Source organism: Pelecanus crispus, chromosome 7, assembly GCF_030463565.1.
Source record: "Pelecanus crispus isolate bPelCri1 chromosome 7, bPelCri1.pri, whole genome shotgun sequence".
NCBI classification, from domain to species: domain Eukaryota; kingdom Metazoa; phylum Chordata; class Aves; order Pelecaniformes; family Pelecanidae; genus Pelecanus; species Pelecanus crispus.
In genome coordinates this window covers 43,069,537-43,087,279 of record NC_134649.1, presented here as the reverse complement: position 1 = coordinate 43,087,279, position 17,743 = coordinate 43,069,537, and the positions used below count along the sequence as shown (strand labels likewise).

At 45.2% G+C, this 17,743-nt stretch overlaps 1 protein-coding gene across 1 annotated transcript in view; it reads right to left on the bottom strand.

Annotated features, from left to right (window-relative positions):
- Window positions 1-3,981: 3,981 nt before the first annotated feature.
- SYNPR (synaptoporin) overlaps window positions 3,982-17,743 on the bottom strand; it is a 107,574-nt gene continuing 93,812 nt past the window's right edge. The window contains exons 4-6 of the mRNA XM_075714403.1: window positions 14,376-14,574; window positions 5,014-5,205; window positions 3,982-4,248 (exon numbers count right to left, since the gene is read on the bottom strand). Coding sequence (XP_075570518.1) covers window positions 3,982-4,248; window positions 5,014-5,205; window positions 14,376-14,574 — 658 coding nt within the window. The remainder of the gene's footprint in view (window positions 4,249-5,013; window positions 5,206-14,375; window positions 14,575-17,743) is intronic.

Below are 17,743 nucleotides of genomic sequence, written 5' to 3'. Positions count from 1 at the left end.
TCACATATATAAAGACTTTGATTAAAATCTGGCTTAAAACTAGTAGAGAGAGGACTAAACACTTATGACATGACACGGTGTAATATGAGAAGAACTTTTTCAGAAAAGGATGAAACAATACGTGGCAGTTTTTACCCGGTAGTTCTTTATCTGTCTGTAATATTAACTGTGAAACTCCAGAGATATTGTCAGGAGCAGACTACAGACAAGTGCAGTGAGTGTTCCATGCAACTGCCTCTTTCGCCAGTACATCAGCGATTCAGCCAGGAGTAAGCCAGGGCTAGAGCCCGATTTGCTCATTCAAATTGAGAGCATATACAGATTGGAAATGATTAACCTAATCAGGTCAGGCAGTTGCAATATGAATTCGTGCAACAGGAGCACAAATTTTCTCCAAGTCCTGGCCATCACCAAGGCTCTGTTATGGGCAGCTTGATGGCCACGGTCAAGGAAATTTGATCAGTCATTGGGCAAGTGTCACGCAATAAAGAAAAATACCCTGTCAAGTAGAAGCACAGCCCTGTGGGCTGGATTTGCATCTAAATTCATCCTTGTCTCCTTGATGTGCTGGGCGGGGAGCAAAGTGGGCTGCAGAGCCACTGGGTGTCCCTGCCCTCTCCAGCCCCTCTCCGTGGAGGGGACGGTGCTGCGGCTTTGCAAAGTGTATCCCCTCCCCAGTCAGGAGCAATGGGGAAACCCTAAAACAGTGCATGAGCATGCCTCTTCCTTGGCCTCTGAGGCACCTGGAGAGAAAGTCCTGTGCTCCCACCTCCCCTGCCACACTGGCAGAGGTACCTGCCTCTCCTCCGAAGCTCTACACTTGATAATGCAAATACACTCTCAACTTGGGTAGCTGAGAAACGGGCTATAAAGAGAAACACATGGGAAAACAGGAGGGACAGCACAGAAGATCAAGGAACATGTTTTTTCCCAGGCTGACCTAGTTATTTAACTAACTGGCAGAGATACTTACTAATGATGAAGTAGGAAAGCAATCAGTCTGCCAGCAGCAGTTTCACAGAGGATGCTCGAGTTTACTTAGCTATTTGTCTTAAACCCAAAAAACATCAAATAGTCTTTTCCATCTTGCTGCTCAACACTTTGCTATACAGTCACTATTCCCAGTTCAAATAAACTTCAAATTTCTCAACGATTGCCAAAGGATGTGACAAGACTTGAATCCAGAGGAACACAGAGGAAACACTCAGATACATTTTCTTATATAAGACAGACAAGTGCATGCATCATTTTTGTTTTCACTTTTGCTGCTGCCATACTATATTAATCTGAGAAGCTATAGATGAAAAGATTTTTCATCCCTTCTAATTCACAGTGAAGACTATAGTCCCCAAAGGATAACCACCAGCTCAACTGTTCTGCATGGCAGCAAGGAGCTAACGTACCTGTGAATGTCTGGCCAACTGGGCAAAGCAAAGGGCAGGTCTTTCATGAAAACATGTGCCTCTTTCACTGCTTTTGTAAACTCTTCTACCAGCTCTGCCCTTCATGAGAAAATCTTAGATTTGGAGTTCTGCAAATAATACCCAAAATAAGTCATCATCTTAATTCTGTCCCCAGACTTGTATTAGAAACCGCCCTTTCTCCAGCGATGTCACCTCCTGAGGGTTTGAAAGCTGCAGTTCCTGTGCTCGCATGGTTACACAAGAATTTCAGGTTGTTTGAAATGCAGGAATGAACCTAAGAAAACTCAGGTTTCTTACCCTCAGCATTGGACAGAAAGGTTTGGAAATGGGACCCTGCTGATCTAGGTGGAAAAGTTGAAGAGAAAGCTAGTTGACACAAAAAGCCCTATCTATTTCTAGTGGAGAGGCATAAATGACCCAACCTGGGATATTCCTGATCAACTAATACAAGGTGGAATTAAAAAAAAAAAAAAAAAAAGAGCAGAAGTAGGACTATGTGGGAGGGGGCATGAAGACCAGACATCTCATCCCCACCCCTTGCCACACACAGAGATTTCACTTTCTCCTGGCTTGCCTATATCTAACTTTTTCCAAACTTAAAACAAGGAACAAAAGAACTGAAAGCCAAAACAGAATTTTTCATTGACACAGAAAATTGTATTTTGCTCCTATTTGGAATACCAGGATATTTAGATATTCTGGTTTGTCCTCTCTACAGCTCAAACACATCTTTCCAGCAATCCACAGAACCGGGGTAGTTAGCACAGAACTGGGATAGTCCTCCTGACAGGTGGAAAGAGAGGTAAAGAGGCAGGCAGGTATTAAATTGCACAGTTTTAATTTTTTTTTAAACTTGTGGTACTGACCTTTAATAAGTGTCTGTAGAAGTGTCATACTCCACTGTACATTAAAACAATTCTCATAAAAGTGTTGGATAACAGTAAAGATATGACCAATAAGGTCAAGCACAGGAATAGTTCTTTAATAGTTTTCTTCTTAGTTATTTTGCAGTGACATTTTATTATTAAAATACTCTGAAAACATGCATTGTATGCAATAACTTTATTAGGGTCAAATAGATATCACAATATAGATTCATCCACCGAGTAGCCATAAATTGGTTACAACAATCATAGAAGAGACTAAGCTGTTTTAGGCTAAGATGCTTTCAACATTACAGCTCATACAATAAGATTATATACTGATACACTTTGAGTTAGAAATGCAGATGATCAGTTTTGATTAGTATATTGTGCTTCAGGCTTTCATTTGTGTCAATGCATCTCTCATGCTGTAGTGAGGAAGGGCTGAATTTCCCAGGGAGAAATCCAAATGGGCTACAAGTCTGGCTCTGGCTATTTTAGGATGAGTTCCTCTGAGCCTGGGTTATTTGGTCAATCCAGTTACATTCTCCGGTAGCACCAAGCTAGCGCTCAGAGCAGCGACAGAACACAGGGGTATCTCACAATCTTGAAACAGCACAGATGGAAAGGTTTTCTTATTGTAAGAGGGCATAAAGGAATATTTATGCTTTGTAAGGTCACAACAATACATGCGGTTTTCATGTTTTGCTGTATTAAGCAACAGGGCATTTTCACACGGTTTTGTATACTGATATCTGCACCTCTGTTATCTTAGTTAAATGAATACCTTTGTAAACATATAACACAGTTACTTGGTCCTTATTTTCCACAGCTCACGTTAAAAGATTCACAAAACATCCATAGAAATAGTGATTTATAGAATGAATACTTAGCTGAGTTAAATGGAATAAACATTGGTCGGGTACCATATACACTACTGAATGCCATTTCAAGGAAAAACATTTTAGTTACAAAGCATTCAGAACTCGGGTAAGCCATATATTCAACTCTGCAAAATATATAAAAGATGCATACTTTTAAACATACATTTAACAAAATGTAGTGGCAGAAGTTGAGAAGTTCCATTTACACAGTCCAGACATTTGGTAGTATGAAACTGCTTATCCATGCACTAAATTACGGATGACTCATTAACTGAAATAATAGTAAAATCTTCTGAAACAAAAAGGTATAACCAAAACAAATGCTCTGAAGAGTCACAGACAGGCAGTTTTGAAAATTTAGGTGCAATGTTACATGCATGGATATACAGAATAATCTGTAGAAATAATAGTAAAACACCGTTGTTTTTCACCAAAATGCAGAAGGAAATTCAATTGTATTATGCATATTAAATACTACAGACTTGAGGCTACAAAATGCTTCTACCATCTTAACACATACAAAACTACCATAAAGTTATCTCTACAGTACATACTACAACACTGACTCCAGGTCACCACCTGTGATGAGCACATCCCCTGTATCTGGCTACTCAGGGAAAAAAAGGCCACTCCAGCCCACCGACCACCTCCCATCTGTCTCAGGAGGTAGGCTTAGATCTTCAGTCAACATTGAACACTGTGTTGTAGCATTAATTTATGTAAAACCCTTAAAAACCTGGTGCCACTGAAACCGGAGACCTGTTAAACTCTCTACATGTGAGGGATGCAAGAGCTCGTGCTGCGTGAACCCTAAATTTGATTAGCGAAGGAGGTTGGCCCGCTCTGGCCGTAGCTCTGGGACTGGCCGTATTCACCCACCTGGCCGTAGGAGCCCGGCTGGTTGTAGCCACCGGCCAGCCCGTAGCTGTCTTGGTTGTAGCCACCTTGGTTGTAGCTGCTGGACTGCTTCTCCATGGTGTCTGGAGGGTGCCGCTGGCCCGAGGAATGCCAGCCCGTCTCCTTAAACACAAACCAAATGTTGCCTGCCCAGAGGATAAAGTTCAAGAAGCCAAAGACCTGGGTGGGGAGAAGAGGAGTTTGTCACCCGGCAGCCGTGGTCTCACAGCCCAGCCTAACATTACGGACCCTGCATGGTCCTGGGGGAAGTCAAAGCTTCTCCCAGTCCATCCTTCTCCCAAGACTTGCTGGAAAACTTTCTCAGCTTTGGAGCAAATTCTCAAATTCACCTCCCTTAGCTGAGGTTAACAAAGTTCTGGTTTCCTTTTTGTTTTGAAAAAAAGATTGAGTTTTTAGGCAAAAATAATTTTTTTTTTCATTTGAAAACATAATATAGCTTAAAGAAACTCTGGAAAGATAAAAATCAAAAGAAAATATTTTAAAACAGAGAAATTAATTGTTCTGCTGGCCTGAAGTAACTTTTTTTTGTATTTAAACATTCTGAAGACCAATTTTATGTTGTTTTTTTGAGGATTTTTAAAGGAATCTGTAAGGCACAAAACCTTTTCTTCCTAAAGGAGCACACAGACCCCTTTTCAAAAGCACTGCAGCTGGGGCAAGGTGAAAGCCGGCAGGCCAACAATGCACTTGGACAGACACTTTGCTTGCTCCTCGTCCCAACCCTGCACGCTCATCCCGCTGCTGCTCCGCGGCAGAGAGCTGTCGTGAGTCACACTCTGCCTTTCCCTGCAGCAAGACTGTACTTCCAATTAAATCATTTCAGCTAACTGGCTTAAGCCAGCCGATTTAGGTCAATACATGGGTGAAAGAGATGAAAATACGTTTGCAAAGTAAGGGTGAAAAGTAGTAATCAAAGTCACTTACAACCGAAGTGTTGAGGCTTGACATAACAGGACTGCGAACAGGCAAGCATTTGTTGGACTGCTGTTTGCAGGCAGACATCAGTAATAGCACTTCGTCTGGGTCGGTCGCAATCTTTACATCTGACAGTCCTTTAGCCCAGGCAGATGAGCCCACTAGCCACAAGAAGGAGAAGACCACTGTCACAATGAAATCCTAAAAGACAAATCAGTTAGAAGCATTATACTGGTGGGTCCACTGGGAAGAAAAAATATTAAAAATCACCGGAAAACCGGAAGTTTGCATCAGAGAAGAGAAAAAACAAGAGCTTGTTATTTTGTGGAAGGTTGCGATTACCGTCATCACCTACAGAGCTAATTTTCAGAAGTGCTTAACGTGCCTAATGGGGCAGAGCCCTTTGGCTGCCACTTGCATCTTCAGCCCCGAGGCCAGATTCCCACAAGCGAGTGGCTGGTACCCAGGGTGCTGAGCCGCCTTGGAAATCTGGCCATTCATGGCACCTGGCTGATGAATTGGGATCAATTAAAAAAATATAGATGCCTGGAAAGGAGCTGGGCCCCCCTGAGGACTGGCTGTCACCCCAGGTGCTCCTACAGTCAGCCGGGGTGGGTTTCCAATAGGAAGCGTTTCCATCCATGGCAGCATCTCAGGGAGAACCTGAAACTGGCTAATCCTCAGCTACCAGATGAGGAGTTTTCTCACCAGCTACAGGTAAGGCCAAATGTCCCTGCTCTGCACGAGCCGTGCAGCTGCTAATTATCACGAGTGAACAAATAAACAGCAAGACTTGCCAAGCACAGAGACTCCTCAGCTCCTCTCTGCCCCAGTAAAGCATTTGCCCCTAATTCCCATCCACGTGAAGAGAGGGGAGAAGGGGTGGCGGTCCCTCCGGGATCCAGCACCTCCGAGCAGCTCTGCTCTGAACCACTCTGCTCACTTTTCCCTCGAAAGACTCTCAGGAGCACGCACAGGCATAAACTTCTCCTTGTCTTAGCCAGAACAAGTGGCCAAGTGACACTGTTGTTGTGTGGGTTTGGGGGGAAAGGAGGGAGGAGGTGTGATTTTTCAAGCTTTCTTGTGTCTTGCTAAAACAGAAGAGCCTTTCTGCTGTCATATTTCATCCCATCTGTCAGCCCACAACAGATGGTAGAGGTGCCAAAGTCTAACATACCACTAACTGCATCGCTGCGTCTTGCTATCCCACCTCCCATGGGGGCTGCTTCCCCTTCCCCCTTAGAAAGTAAAGGTGTACATGGAAGGCAGAGAACACGTTCATTAAGAACACAGCATTTCAGGTTGCTGTCCAATGAAATAAGTGATCCCTGGGAAAACACCATCTTCTACAAGCGCACCTGACATTTGGGGAAGGAGCTCTCCATGGCACCGCAGGGATGGAGGACGCGAGCTTCTTCCACGATGGAAGACGCACCAGTCAATAAACCAGCTGCACAAGCGAGCCATGAACAAAGGATTTCTCCGCTCACGCAGATGGGATTAAATTAACTGTGCTTGGATGCTATCCCAAAGGATACATCCTTCCCTTTTAACAGTGCCACAATTTGTTTTCTGCATGCCTGTGTCTGCCACCGAGCTTTGAGTTCCTCTGACGTCCCTTCATGCCGGCCAAATGGGCTTTCCTGAAGACCGTGAAGCCTGGGAGCTGACAACTGTCTTAACACCCAAAGAGACTCTGGGTAGGCAGAGGTATGTAGACCAGAGTAATTTTTCTTCTCAGGGAGATTTCCAGCAAATTATTGTATCTTTTACGTCCTAGCAGTAACTGAATGAGAAACAGACTCCTAGAGGCAACAGTTCAATTGCAAACATTTCCTAAAAATTCCAATGGTAGAAACACCAGATATACACTGAGCTATGGATTATGATAGGATATGGACTTTATTTGCTATAAGGCTTGACATGTTATCTACCTGGATGCCAAGCCCCCATATTTTTGACTGACACAATAGTCGGGGACACACCAGAGTTTTGGGGAATACGTTTTTTAAATGGCAAGCAATTCTCTCTCAATGCCACCACACTATTAGACTTCACAAGCTAAATCAAGCTCTGCAATCAGTGCTTTGGCAATAACAATAAAATAAATGCGTAACAGCAGGTAGAAATTTGAAGCAAACTGACCAAAACTGACACAATGTAGGACCTTAAACTTGCTAAAAAGAGGGAAGTTTTAAGACTGAGCAAAGTTCTTCAAGCAGGCGACAGCAGCAGGGGTTCAGATCTGCTGTTGAGCTCGCAGATCCTGACCCAATGTTGGTGAGGCATTTGCACAACTCGTGGCACAAATGACTGCAATCTGCAAGAGTCCCTCACTCTAATTGCTAGTAGCTCATGTCTTGGGCTATAAAGTACTGCTGGGAACATCCAATAGCACTCTGCAGTTGAGGGGCTGGTCCTGAAGGGACGAAGTATTTCATGTTATTTCTCAGGTCTTGTCTTCTCCATCTCACCCCATCTTCCAGCCTTCTGCTGACTTCCCCTGCTCCCCTGCACCAGGGTGTCGACACAAGTCTAACCCTGCCTGATCCTGCCCTCTCTGCCTCCAGTTCCCCTATTTGAGAGCAGATCAGAGCCTGGGCGAAAGGGTCCCCGCTCCTTGGGGGGGGCTGGGATCAGCTCTTTTATACAGGAACTCCCAAAAACTGTAAAGTTTGGCTGGGTGCAGGAAACCGAGCCAGAAGGGAAAGATTGCACAGTGGGTCTCGGAGAAGAACCCACCCAAACCACTCCACCAGCCAGAGGACATGACCACTCCCAGAAACATGTTACAAGGCCAACAGCTGGTCAAGAAGACAGGACAGAAAGGCCAATTAAACACAAAGTTTTTTTCAGCAGGTGCTTTCACCAAGGCTATGTGGCTGGGCTTGGGCTCTTGGAGGATTTGTTCCATCTCCTCTGCACTGTGCAAGGAGCACAATATATGACTAGAGCAAACTTGCATCTTCCTATTTATTTTGAATCTTTGCTAACCTTCAGCTTTGGCTGGAACTTGAACCTCTCTTGTTTTCAAGTGGGTTTGGATTTCTGGCTGAACATTTTCACAGCTCTGGGTGGAACAGAGTTACAAGATAATGACATGCTGAAAATAAAAGTGAATTTCAAGCTAAGCTGTTCTGTAGCTTAATGTCTATCTGGGGAATTTCTCCTTGGTAATTAAAGCCAGAGTGTCTGCATACTAAAACAAATCTTGCATTTGAATGTTTAATATCCCCATAGCAGGGGCAATTTATTTTTTCCTTTGGAACAAAGTAATTTTTGTAGTTGCTCTCTTGAAATGGTGTCTACAGATCTCTTCAGTGTGTATTGCTGTATGGTTATACTATACTCCTAATTGCAAAGTTTCTTTCTCATATCTCAGCTGAGATACTTTAGTCTGCCTACAGGTGCCTTTGGGAAGGAGGCAAAATAGGAACGTGTAGGAGAAAGAAGAAAACAAGACTTAAAATATGCTGAATATCCAAGGAGGGAGTTTTTAAGAGTCTGAAGTATGTGTAACAAAAAAAAAAAAATTCTTGCTGCCTTTTTCAAGTTGAAACTTGCTATTACTGAGTTTGCCAAAAATGCCTACTTTAGAACAATTCTATGTATTATATGTTTTAGAATAGAACTGTGGATGTGCTTTTCTTTTCATGGTAACTGAAACATTTCTCCTTGCTATCAAGCCACTCGCTTTTGCAAAATGCCTGTCTTTGGAGGGGGCAGTCGCTTAAGTCTCCCGAGCACAGTTTCGAATCCCCCAGTGTCCAGCACAATCTCATCCAGCCAAAAGCATCTGCAGAAGCCGCTTGTTTGCTTGGAAAGGGGATGCGTTTCGCCTGCTCTGAGCTGGTTGGTGGCTTCAGCAGCCCCCGGCGCGCTGTAACGCACACGTCCCCGCACGCTCTCCGTGCCCTGCTCTCCCTCCCAGCCAACGTGGTCCAAGTTTGGCATGACAGCCCTGGGCTGTTACGTTTGAAAACATGCAAAACCTCAGCTCTAGCCTGGCCGGAGGGTGCCTGGCATCCCTGCCGTGCTCATGCTCCCTCCTCCCCCGCTGAACCGCATCTGCTGGCCCCATAACTGTCTTCCAGTGCCGCTCCGCAAGCGTTGCCATCCTCTAACGCTCATGCTACAAAACCTTTTTATTTGACAAAACCCTCTTGTACATTTACAGCATATAAGTGAGCAACTCCTCAAACGCCGAAGCCTATAAACCTTCCCAGCCAGAGCCTGTCTAGCCGGCAGCACTGCCAACAGGTTTCAGGCATAGCCACGCAGGAGCAGAGAGAGATTTCCTTGTCCCAGGAGGAGCAAAGCGCTCAGAGGATTTGCTTTCATAGTCACAACCAACCTAAAAATTCAAGAGCCACCCCAGTGAGAGCCATAGCCCTGGCCCCAGCCCAGGAAAGTGGCCAACAGCAGTTTGCTGCAGACAGCAAATGCCTTCCTACTGTGGCATTTTAGCTTTTTTTTGGTTTGAACAAGGTCCCACCCCAGATTTTCTGCCGAATGAAGCTTTGAAATAATTACACGCTTCTTGCAACGGTGTACGGCCTTGAGAGCTTGCCTCTGGCAGGGACGTGTGGAACCCTTTGGGAGGCACCAGCTTGTACAGCAAGGTCACTGTGGCTTTTGTTTCAAAAACGAGATGACAAAAGCGGGCTGAAACAGCTCTTTGAAATGCAAAGAATTATTCAGGTTATTCAAAAGTTCATTTTTTAACTGCAAAGGATTCAGTTTTTGTTTTTACAGATGGCTCTTTATTCTTTTCCTATCTGTTTTCTAGAAAGCAGGACAAAGGGGAGGAAATAAAACACGTCTAATCAAAGACATCTCCGAAGAGCAGTCTAAGAGTGTACTTAACTCACTTGGTCTACAACATATGTAAAGAACCAAATGCCTTTCTGCTTAATGTGATTATTCACTGGACTCCAGATGCAAAGGAAAGATCTCATCTTCTTACACGTAAGCATCTTTATGCACTGTAAGAAGGAGATTATCAAGTAATCACTATAAAAATGATATATCTCTTTTCAGGGCTATGTCAGTCACTTTTCTTGGCTAAATAATTTTATGCTTTTATATTAATTGATTGGAACACTAACAAAGTGATTTGCATTTATACATGAATGCATGTGTTTTTTCATGGCCACTCATAACTTCCGAAAGACAAACCTGAAGAGACAGAGTCGTCAGTGTGGTTTTTAAATGGAGTACATATTGGGTATAGAAACTATGGAAAAAGTAACACATCTGTGTGATGGGTACTGATACACATTGACCGTGACTATTCTTTATTTTCCTGCTCCAGAGATAGATGGAAGCATCTACCTCTGATCCCCTACAACTTCAGCACAGCACTACCTGTTGGGTCGGTTACTCTCTACTTGCAAGCAGCTGCAAACATACAGCTCTGAAACAGGGCATCAGGACAGAGGCGCTTGGGGTGGCGGTCCCAGGGCGCAGATCATCTCTGCTCTCACTGCAAACCAGCAATGCCTCCCCAGCGTACATGGTGTTACACAAGCGGAAATGAGCTTAGGTTAGGCTTAGAGACGCAGATATACTGAAAACTGGTGAGATTTTGTACGTCGCATTCATTAAAATCTAAGTCACCATGTCCAATTAATTTCTTTAAAAAGTTTCTGGCTCTCGAGCACTAATCAGTCATTTGAGAAACTGGCTTGCACTTCTTGTAACTGCCAAGGCGAGGCCCCTCGCTGTACACGTGCATCGTGCGGGAGCTCGCAACGAGATTAAAATCACAGCTGTGGCTTGCAGAGCTCAGAAACACATCGCACATATCTATTAGGCATTTAATCCCTGCTAAAGTGCTCCTTGTTCCTTTAGGAACTGGGAATCCAAGGCCCTCTCCTAGGTTTATCCGTCCAGTATGAATCCCCCCGGATGACCTCTCCATGGAGCCGTGGAGGCAAGCGGAGGGCACACACGCAAGGGCTCGCTGCTGACAGCCCCGCGGGAAGGGGTGACTCCCACCCCCACGGCAGGCGAGTGACACAACCGGGGCCCTGTGCGACCAAAGGGAAGATTTTTATCCCCAAAACCTGACGGGCAACGTTAGCAACAGACATGGCTCACTGCACAGTAAATAAAACATGCCGGTGCTATCCAAACAGCCGTGGAAGGAGTTAACAGCTTCTCCTACTGGAAATATTTCCTTGCCATGATGTCTCACTTCACACTGAACGTTAAAATATTTTTCCACAGTTAAAGTGATGCTTCGCTGAGATCTCAGCACATGCAGTTGGGTTTCCCTATATTTGTATAAACAAGGTAAACTTGAAACATTTGTGACAAATTTTCTCTGCGAGTTTCTCGTGACTTAGTGGTCATTAAATTCTTTATAATCATATATTCTGCATCCAGTCAGGCCACTGCAAATTGGTTATGCATTGATGGTGCTCTGACTGCCTGTGCAAAGGTTTTTTGAAAAAACATTTTAAAATTTCAAATGAAAGGGTTTTTTTTCCCCTCTCTCCACTTCTCCTGTCATACTCATTTTTCAAATCCTGAAAATTTGTCAGGAGAAAAGGCAGCCAGCTCTGAGAGGGTGCCGCTTAAAGGCAGATGTCATCCCAGACTGAGCAAATATCAAGCCAAGAGGAAGTACGAGGCTTAAAATGGGAATGGTTTTAAATATGAGATTGTGATCAGGCACCGCAGCAGAAGCAAGGCCAGATGAAGCTATTATCTTCTGACTCTTCACTAAGAGGTAAAAAATTGGTGCCTGACACATGGATCCCGCCTGGTGACAACGAAGGAGCGAGGGCTGCCCTGCCTCCTGCACCGACACGTGCTGGGAACTGCTGGCTGGGCTCAGGCGTGCACAAAGCACCTCAGATTTCTGCAGCACTTTTCTTGGGGAGGAACAATCTCGGGGATGAGACATACTCACACATCTGATCTGATATACGTGTGATCTTGCTGGGTATGCCAGTTCAGTGTAGCATCTGCCTAGAGCTGGAGGATGCATCGCCTGCCTCCTTTGCACAACGCATTACGTCCCTTAGGTGAGCCCTGCAGCCGTGGGAAGCTGGTTTTCACTTTAAGTTTCCCTTGGCTCTTGAATTCCTCCTGGCTACAGCTGCTTGCTTTTTCTCTGCCTGGGGCTCTGCATTTTCCCTACATCTCCACGCACAGTAGGACTCACACCCCGTCCCAGTTAGGCTGTGGTGCTGCAATCATTGCACTGGGCAGCCTCTGGGGAAACCAGCAAGGATGTGGTCCAGGTGAAAAAGGGTCTTTTTTCTAAAAATACCCAGCACAACAGAGCTGGCAGTGCAAAGGACATGCTGGAGTGCGTGGCTGAGGCAGATGGGACTCCCCTCCTGGCAGGCGCAAGCTGAGCATAACCCTCAGCCACTTCCCGACACCACTCACCGGCAGGAGCTGCTTTTGCTGTAGGACAAACTCAGAAGCATCTTTATATTCTGAACAAATAAGGTCATTTAGGCTTGGTTTAAAGACTGGGAAATTGCTAACAGAGGCTTTAACTGGTGTTAAATTTAACCTGTAGATTCAATTACAATCCATTACACAGAACAAATTAAATCAATGCCACATTAATGCTGTAGCGGATTGCACCGGGCATCCTGTGACAAACATGACTGCAGCAGCTGTGTCAGGAAAGTCCTGGACAACAGCAAACAGCCACATCATAATCTAACATATTTGTATTATTTTTTCTCTTTCCTTTTTCTATTGCTACACAGGATAACGTGGTTGGTCAGAAGAAAGAATTAGTTTCCGCAAGAAAATTAAAATGGCAGATCTCTGCAACTAATTTGTTGATGAGACAGTTTGAAATGAGATATTACTTGATATCAATTGAATCAAGCAGAAGCAACGCACTTTATTTATTCACTGTTTCTGTAGGGACCCCTTTATCTTGCCTGTTCTACCTCTCCTCTGTGAAGATTTCCCCTTCTTTCCTCAGCATTTTTCTAGGGAAAGAGGAAAGGTCCCAACAGCCCCCAAATGAACAGGATTAATTTCCTTTGATGGGGGATGAGAATTTTTCCTTCTGTAACAATTCATCAGTTTTGAATTATGAAAACTTAACTAAAACAACTCACATCTTGCAGCAGGAAAATCTTTCCCTCAAAACCCCGTGATGCTAAGATCACCTTCCTACAGTTTAATCTTTTGCTTACTGTTACTGTAGTGATTTCCTTTTACAGGTACAGCCTTTCTGCGTTGGTCATTTATTTTCCTTTCTGTTACATTTTTCTGATGCTCCTTATTGGTGGCTTTCAGTCACTGAAGGGGCAAGTCTCAGCCAAATGTCTGGTTTCTGTCAGTCATAAACTTTAGACTTTTCTGAAATCCAGAACTAACTCTTCCCTTACATCAGTCCTCACTAAACTCCCCTTGCCTTCCCTTTGAGTTGCTCTCTTCACACCAAGACTTCAGAGAAATATTTCCTCTATGTTAGTGTAACCTTACCCTTGCAGTCATGGAGGAGAGGGCTTCCCATGGAAGGGAGAGCAGGAGGCAACCCTAGAGCCTGCCGATGCAGAGACCTGACCCAACTCCAGCGCAGCGGAGGATCAGCACGCAGCCCTTAGCAGCCTAGCAAGACCAAGGGGTTTATCACGGGGCGCGATGCACTGACAAGTAATGGGCACCTAGAACAAAACAGCTCTCACTGGCTTTACAGTCTTCATTTATGAGAAAACAAATGCGCAGCAGCACTCGCTTTTTATCACAAGCCTTCAGGAATCAGTAAAAAGAAAAAAAAAAGGCATGAACAGCCACAGCTCGATGGGTGCATAGAATGATAACTGGAAAGTGAGGAGCCTCATAAACCAGTAGAGACACAATCGTGCTGGGAGCTCAGGGGAATACTGGTAAACCAGTCACATAATTCTCCAAAGCAAAATCATTTGGCTGAACCCAGCAGTAATTAGCAATAAGCAATCTCCCTGGCTAGGCTTTGGTCAGAGGCATGGTTTCATTTGTCTGCTAGGATGATGCCTAAGATCTCTTCCCTTTTTCCCCCACCGATGAACCCCTGCTGTCACAGACATATGGCTCAGACCCCAATCCTGCAACCACCCAGCTACATGTTCATTATTTGTGTGAACATCATCACTGCAGGCAGTGGGAGAGAAGCGGGGAATTCCACAAGCACATACAAGATTGGGACTACGCTCCACCCGCATATAGTCTCTGTTACCCTTGATGTTAAAAGTTTACATCACCATTAAGGCATAGAAACAGGTGAATGCGGAGATGCTTTGGGCATTGGGCCACTTGGATCTCCCAAGACCACGCCACAGCCTCAACTACCAAAAAAGCAAAAGGTTAAGACCTAACGCCTGAAAATGCTGCAAATGCACACTTACAATTAGAGGCCCTCTGTTGTTTTCACGGTACTTGTTCTGGAAGAAGATATAAACCACGGTGGCAGCCAGCGAGTAGAGGAAGGCGAAGACTGCAATGGTGACGAAGAACTCCGCCGAAGAGGAGAAGTCCCCTATCAAGGAGAGCTTTTCTCGGTGCTTGCCTTCACAAGTGGGAACATCGAAATTCACTTGATACAACCTGGAAAACATCCCAAGGAGCAGCAGGTGAAGTATAGAAAAAGGAAACTGTTACCTGAATAAAGATATAAATACATTTGCTCTGCCTCCCTATCTCATTCCTGATGCACATTGATGCCCTGCTTGAATAACCGGCTCTATAAGCAGTCTTGTGGGCTGTGCTCTTCAGAGCTGCTCATACACGTGAGGTTACTTCCATGTGAGTGTCGAGGTGAGACTGAGGACCTGAACACGTCTTCTAATCAATCTCAGAGAAAAGTTGATGTTCCAATGGTTTGGTACACCACCCCCCCAGGGTTTTGCCATGGCAACAACTGAAAAAGGATGACACAAGAAACAATTTGATTCTCGCATTCTTACAATCAAGGTGGCAGAAAACAGGTCTTATCCTCTATATTAAGTCCATGGGATACCTGTATTTGGAACCTCACAATTTCCTGACGTAAAATAGCTTAGTGCACAGCCACCTGTGGCTGTTAGCCCATGGGGCTGTGAGCCATACAGTACCTCTCCATTAAAAGCTTTTAAGACCAAGGTGCAGCAGAAATACACAACTTGGGTCAAAGAAAGAGTCTGCATGCCCTGGTTTAAGCAATCAAAGCCCTAACCTTGTTCTCACGCGCTGTTTGCAATCAGCAAGCAAGCTAATAGATTTGTGGTTCTGTCTGGCAGCTCCTGCCAGACCCTTCCTTGCTCTAATAATTTTAGTTTCCGATTCAGAAAGAGAAAGGGGATCCTTGGAAGGGGTACTTTGGCTGGTCCTGTTGCATGGCCCAGATTAGCATCAGTGGGGACACGGGGCCCAATGAGGGATCACGCTGTTCTGCTCCGCACAGGGAGAGCGGAGGGGACGAAGCCAGCAGCAAGTTAACAGCAGCAATTAAAGCTATGAACTGGTGCAGAGAAAGGATGAGGCCTTCTGGGAGACATTCCTCTGCTCAAGGGCAATTAATGCGTGCAACAGCAAGCCAATGGCAGCAGCAGCCATGAATATATGACTAAATAAAAAGTTAGGTCCTCAGAGGAAAGCAAAGTACCCGCGGTAGAAATCACAGAAGATGGATTAATGGACGTTGGAGGATTGCATGACTTTTTGCTTTTCCTGGTCCAAACTAAATGTACCCGAACGCGTAGGCAGAACCTTTTCATCAGCGGTTGATGCATAACGCTGGTTATTTGCCTCAGGCATTTTATTCCCTGAGCTTCTGTCGCTATAGTAGTGGTGGGATGAAAACAAGAAATGTGTCTGCCTAGATGCGGAGATGAGGAGCAGCTGACTCGCCTCCCCTACGCAAACACAGCAAAGTCTGATGAAAACTGAACACATGAGAAACTCTAATGCTCATGATCAGACAGTTTCCTGACTTGGTTTCAAAGCTTCCTGACATCAGTGCACACACGCTTTTTGTCCGGGCTTACTGTTTTTTTTCCCTAAAGGAGCGGGGAGAACAAGGAAGGAAGATTTCCTAGTGCCTGTCATGCCAATTCTGCAGCCTGGAGAGAAAGTGGCTTTGTTTTACCCACCACTAGGCTTATGGAAAGATTTGAAATGCATGATTTGCATGGTCAGAGAAGAAAACTTTCTCTGCTTTCCTCATGCACAGCTGCTGGGGTGCTGTATTGACACAGAACGAAACCGGGAAGCCGGTTCACAACCCCTTGAAAACAGTGGTAGCCTCTGTGGAGTTTTGGATCAGGAAGAAACTTGACCCCATCCCTCCTTCCCCAGGGCAACGCAATGCTGTGCAGCCAGAGACGGTGCCCACAGTCCTCCTCCGGTCCTATCTTCAGGGCTGGAGGCTGGGTTCAAGCCAGGTTTCACCCTCCACCCAGCCCATGGGGCTGCAGCCCAGGGCCGGGAGGATGCCTGCAATGGTGTGCAGAGCCCGAGCTGGGGACCACCCTGTGCTCCCATCCACTTAGCAGAGCCAGGGTCCCCCCGCCAGCCCAGACTTTGCAATTCAACACAAAGGTGTTCAAGGTTGGGTGTGGGTGGGTGGTTTGTTTGTTTGTTCCCCTCCCTGCCCTGACCACCAAATGCTTAAGCATTTTCTGGTTCTTAAATAATTCACCACGTTTGCTGTGTTCAAACGGTCACACTCAGGTACCGCAGCTGCTTTTTAAGGGCCCTGCTGTGGGGTGCGGTATCTGTTTCTCCAGCTGAGCACAGCGAGAACATTCCGGCCCCTCACGGGAAAGCCAGGCTTTGCTGCAATGGTGGGAGCTCCATGGTTTTATGTTACCACCTCACACTGCAAATAGGCTTTAGAAAATTGCTCTGGCCCTCACATTGCTTTCACAAGCACTACAGAACTGAGCTGAGCTACATTAAATACAATCCAATTGCTTGGGGGGGGGGAGGGGAAATAAGAACAAGGCAATTCTGCATGCATTTTATCGTGTAAAACACGTCTTTAGGGTGGTTGGGTTTTTTTCTCCCCTGGAGTCCTGAAATAGCACACCAGGCAACGTATGGTGTTTCAAGTAGCAGTTCAAACTCCTGTGCATACCAAAGATGAAATAACTTAAGGAATGTTTCTATCAAGATTTAGACCAGAGTTGCTGCCCACACCCTGCACCTCCGACTGGCCTCAGTCACCACAGCCCCATCCAGTCTAATCACTGACAACCCACCAGCCTTTCTGAAACATGGTAGGGTAACTGAGAACACGTTCCTTTTCTATTCCCTGTTTTCCTGACTCCACCTTAGTTCTGAATCATGGTAAGCCAGAAAAATTGCTTATATATTAACATCTCACTCATATATTCCCAGCAATGCTTTTGTGGCCAAGCATCTGTGAGTGACATCAGATCACAGAAGCCTTCTTCCATCAAGTTATTTTTATTCACTGGCTTTTCTTTTTAGATTTCCCTAGCCTCTAAGAGGATGTGCAGTAATTGGTGCCTCTTGTGGCCACCTCACCTCTGCCCAAACAACCGAGATCTCAGTTGTGCAAAGGGCCCCAAAATAGACCATGACTCAGACCTGCAAAGGGGAGATGGTGGCAGGGAAGAGAGGGGAGTGAGCCAAGCCCTAGGGTGGTTAGGGTGGATGCTGACTTTGCAAGATGCGTTTGAAAAGTTTCTTTAAGGCAGGGGAGGATCAGTGAGAGAAAATCCAGTTTTACTAATTGAAACCTCTTTGATCTGGAATGGCATCTCAGAGAGAA